Raw genomic sequence first — 5,044 nt, 5'->3', positions numbered from 1 at the left:
GAAAGAGAATCATAATTGACACGATATAACAGCTCTTCCCCTCAAGGAGATTTTATGTTTTGTTTTAAGTTTACAAACAAATTCGATATTAGATATAAAATATAAAATCCAAAACAAATTTAAAATATTTTAATACAATTTCCTTGAAATAATATTATTTTATACTAATGAGTGGATGAATGAAGGCTGTAATTCTATTACAGTTATATCTTCTCGTAACCCCATATATCCAGTTTCCTTCTTTGTCTCTCTGATCGTCCTAACACTTCCTGATTATTTTCCTTACCTGAACCTCCTGCATCCGCTGCCGGTTCATCGCCTGCCTCAGAAAACCCTTTTAAAAATCTTCCATAGTAATTTATGAGACCCACGAAAGCTCTTACTTCGTCTTTATTGCTTGGCTTTTTCATGTTTTGTATCGCGTCAATTTTGCTTCTCATTTTATGAATTCCATTGCAGTCTATCATATACCCACAATATTCTATACGATCTACCATAAATTCAGACTTATCCAAATTCACTCGCATATTGTAATGATTTAATCTTCGAAGTACTTCTTCCAAACGCTGTAAGTGAACCGAATCATTTTCCGCTGTGATTTTTATGTCATCTAAAAACACTTTTACACCTGGGATATCACTCAAAATTTGCTCCATATGCCGTTGCCATTTTTCTGGTGCACACGCGATCCCAAACATCATTCTTTTAGGCCGATATAACCCTTTATGGGTGCTCAACGTTAGATAATCACGACCATCTGGGTGTATTTCTAACTGCAAGTAGGCTTTGGCCAGGTCGATTTTTGTAAATTTTTTTTCCCCAGCCATTGAGGTGAATAGTTCATCAATTGATGGCAACGGATATTCATCGATATTTAAAAATTTGTTGACTGTGGCTTTATAATCGCCACAGATTCGAACTTGGTTATTTCGCTTGCGAACAGCAACTATCGGTGTAGCCCACTCACACGTATCCACTGTTTCCAAAATATCGCTTGCTACTAAGTTCTCCAGCTCATCTTCAACCGCTTTTATTAATGGAAATGCCACGCGACGCGCTTTGATGAAAATCGGGGAGGCATTTTCTTTCATATGTAACCGTGCCTGTATTCCTGCAATTTTTCCTGCTGTTTTGGAAAATACCTTAGGGTACTTATTAACTAGTTCGTCAATTACTGAGAATTTAGCTTTGTCTTGTTGTATTTGCATTACTGTATCTAATTGTTTTTCGAAAAGTTGACCCCAATCTAATTTGATCTGTCGAAGCCATTCACGACAAAGCAAAGGGTTTCGTTGCGATCGAACGATGTACATTTTGAGGTTAACCACGTTTTGCTTTGTTTTAACCTTGACGTTAACATAACCAAAGCATTCCAGCTTCTTTCCGCAAAAACTAACCAGCTCCGTATCGTTTTTTTGTAAATGAAGTTTGCCAAATTGTTTCTTTGCATCTGATAGACCGACAACAGTTACAGGTGACCCAGTATCTATTTGAAAAATAAAAGGAATGTCATTAACAATAAGTTCGCAACACATTTTGGAACGAAGTGTTACCTGGCTTGGGTCGTCGATTTGCAAAAGCTCATCTGATATGTGGCAGATTTCATCAACACAAATGTTCTCGGCATCGGTCTCTTCTTCTAATTGATTTGTAGCTCCTCTTCCATTTCGTCTCATCTTAAAACAAGCTCGCTGTAGATGCCCCTTTGTATTGCAGTATGAGCACATTGAGTTTTTATTCTTGCATATGGTTGCTAAATGCTCCGTGCTGTTACACCGATAACAAACAAAATTTGTCGATGACGATGTTCTTATTGGATTTGTACTTGATTTATTTTCCCAAGTGCTTTTTTTCTTTTTGTTATTTTCTTTTACGAAATTGATATCAGATGTCAAATCTTTCTCTTTGTGTAACTCCGCACCACCTTTTTCTGATACCTCTATGGCCTTGGCGGTGTCTAGTGCTGACGATAGAGTAAGTTGTTCTTTTTCTAGAAGCCGATTTTGAATGCGTTGATTTGTTAGACCAAATACAAATTGGTTTCGTAAAGCGGTTTGTAAGTATGAACCAAACTTACACCCAATTGATAAACGCCTAAGTGCATTCAGAAATTCTTCACAGGTTTCTGGAAGCGATAGTTTTCCAATATTTCGTTTGGAGTTGGGTCGAAGAACTCGGATAAAGTTTTAATGATGTCGTCATATGATTTGGTTGATGGTTTGTCTGGTGACACTTTATCGCAAAGAACGTTGTATGCTTCACTTTCCATGTAGTGGAGGAGTTATTTGACCTTTTTTCAATAGGCTGGTCAAAAAGGGCAATCGCAGTCTCAAATCTATCAACCCAACGGCTCCATTTGATATTTTTGTCATATGGTTCGATAGAAAATGGAGTTTGGAGTGACTGAACAACTACGGGTTGTGTCATATTTTAATTTCACTGAATATTGAATTTTTTTATCTGTATATAATGTTAACTCGTGTATGTATTTATTTAATATCAATTAAAAAAAATCTATTCATGCAGTTTGTTTTATTTCTTTTTTTTTTATTGTAAGACCACGTGCTTCTTTTTTTTAAACTTTTCTCATTGATTTTCTTTAATTTGTGAATCCGCTCTATCCTCGTCGCCACTCATGTATCGTTACTCAAATAAAATACTGTAATCCTTGGACTTTAGTTATTGATTCAATATTTCATATTATATTATTTAAGTGTTGATTGCTCAAAGGTTATTAACAGACTGAATACATAAAGTAACTTAGGTATTTGACAATTGAGAGTTTGGAGAAAGAGAATCATAATTGACACGATATAACAGGATCTTAATTTCTTTAAGTGGCATCTGACTTTCGTCAGGGCCTGCAAGAATCGACTTATACATCAATCTTGATGTTCCGCCCAAATCCTTTGGGAAGCGCGGTATTCATTTCTTCTTCTTGTTCTACGGTTGAGGCGAATCGGCCTATTGTTAATGGGAAAGGTTTATAGAAGAAAAATTCCTAGTCGTTCTATAACCTCATCGGGACCTAAATTAATTGCTTGAGAATCAATTTCATTAAGGATGGTGGTATTTACTACGTCAGAATGACGAAGAGGTTGAGAATTAAGAAGGTGAGTGTGTAACTCATTTACCCGTTCTGAATCAAATGGGGTGATTATCGATGATTGTGAAAAGGTATCAGAACCAGTATCAAGCGCCAATGCAGATGATGTCGAAGCTAAAGGAATGTTGGCTTCATCTCTAGCAAGAGGAATGTTGGCTTCATCTCTATAATTGGATGCTAGCTGCCTATCCCTATAATTGGATACTAGCTGCCTATAGGAGGCTTTTTGCCTTTCTTTTTTAATGGCCTCGAGGGCCCGACTAGAGAAAGATTTATGAAGTTTTATGCTCATTAATCTAACCCTTTGCTTTTCCAGGTCGGACTCCTTCTTCGCTAGCATCCTCGTTTCTTCATCTTAACTTGACATCATTTCTAAGTATTTCCTCATCGAATTGAATAGGATGAGCCCTTCTTCATTAGCGGTCGTCAAAGATCTGTCACAGAACGTACAGGCGAAAGGATTGGGATTAGGTATATTGGGAGGTGGATTTGAGGGAGGATGGTGACCAGGATCAGAGAATCCTAGATTTCAATTTTTATTTATCCGAGGCATATTATAGTTATTTCGACCATCTTTATTTAAGATCGAAGGGGGAGGTAGCCCCAGCGATCCGTTTTTGTCTTAACTATTAGTCGTCTCGGTTAGTGGAGAAATGTCAGAAATCAATTAAAATAATTTCCTCCATCTCTCTACTTTGTTGGGCAATTCCAGCGGTCGCCACGAGGAAGCTGTTAAGACACGTAACTTATACTAACAAAGCGAGTTTCTTATTTATCTTTAAGTTTTTCTTCAAAAAAAAAGGCCAAGGGAGTCATAGTTACTCCCGCCGTTTACCCGCGCTTACATGATATTCTTCACTTTAACATTTAGAGCTCTGGGCAGAAATCACATTGTGTCAACACCCGTTAGGGCCATCAAAATAGGTAAACACCTTAAGCGCCATCCATTTTAAGGGCTAGTTGCTTTGGCAGGTGAGTTGTTACACACTCCTTAGCGGATTCCGACTTCCATGGCCACCGTCATGCTGTTTTAAGCAACCAACGCCTTTCATGGTATCTGTATGAGTTGTTAATTTTGACACCTTAACATTACGTTTGGTTCATCCCACAGCGCCAGTTCTGCTTACCAAATGTGGCCCACTGGGCCAACCTAAACCTTCATATCAAGAAAGGTTAGGTTCTTACCCATTTTAAGTTTGAGAATAGGTTAAGATCGTTTCGACCCTAAGGCCTCTAATCATTCGCTTTACCAGATAAGATTATTTTACATAATTTTTAATTGCACCAGCTATCCAGAGGGAAACTTCGGAGGGAACCAGCTACTAGATGGTTCGATTAGTCTTTCGCCCCTATACTCAATTCTGACAATCGATTTGCACGTCAGAACTGTTTCGGTCTTCCATCAGGGTTTCCCCTGAAAAAAAAATTCTCTATTGTATATATTTCCTTTGAATATATACTTTTTTCTACATTGTTATTTATAATTTTTGATTTAAGAAAAAATAAATTTTTTTCTGTTCAATTTTTTTAAAAGAAAAAAATCTTTTTATATTTATATTCTTTTATTATTCTTTTTTTTTATAAATACATTTTATTATTTTTTTAAATTCTTTTAATATAATGTATTTTTATAATACATTTTGTATTTTTATTTTGTTTTATATTTATATTTTTTCATTATTATATTATGATTTTTATAGATAATACATAGAAATAAATCATCTTTAATTTTTTTAATTTAACGCCATGTAGAAATAAAAGAATCTTGGCACGTCCTCCGAAGAGAACAACCTGATGTTAGTTTCACGATAACATGTGTACCATGAAGCGAGCCATATACTTTCGTATCATTCTCGTATAGTAACCAAGAACATCTTGGGTCCATATAGTTCTTTTTGAACACCATTGATTAGGGACTACAAATAGACGGAAAAATAC

The 5,044-nt window shown here is 36.1% G+C and overlaps 1 protein-coding gene across 1 annotated transcript; it reads right to left on the bottom strand.

Annotated features, from left to right (window-relative positions):
- Positions 1-203: 203 nt before the first annotated feature.
- LOC129953235 (uncharacterized protein K02A2.6-like) lies at positions 204-1,676 on the bottom strand. The gene has a single exon (XM_056066193.1). It carries the CDS (start codon positions 1,674-1,676, stop codon positions 204-206), a length of 1,473 nt encoding a protein of 490 aa, XP_055922168.1.
- Between the last annotated feature and the right edge of the window lie 3,368 nt (positions 1,677-5,044).

The sequence above is a fragment of the Eupeodes corollae genome, chromosome X (genome assembly GCF_945859685.1).
Source record: "Eupeodes corollae chromosome X, idEupCoro1.1, whole genome shotgun sequence".
NCBI lineage: Eukaryota > Metazoa > Arthropoda > Insecta > Diptera > Syrphidae > Eupeodes > Eupeodes corollae.
Note: the sequence above shows the minus strand (reverse complement) of the source record. Positions and strands in the feature narration are given on the sequence as shown.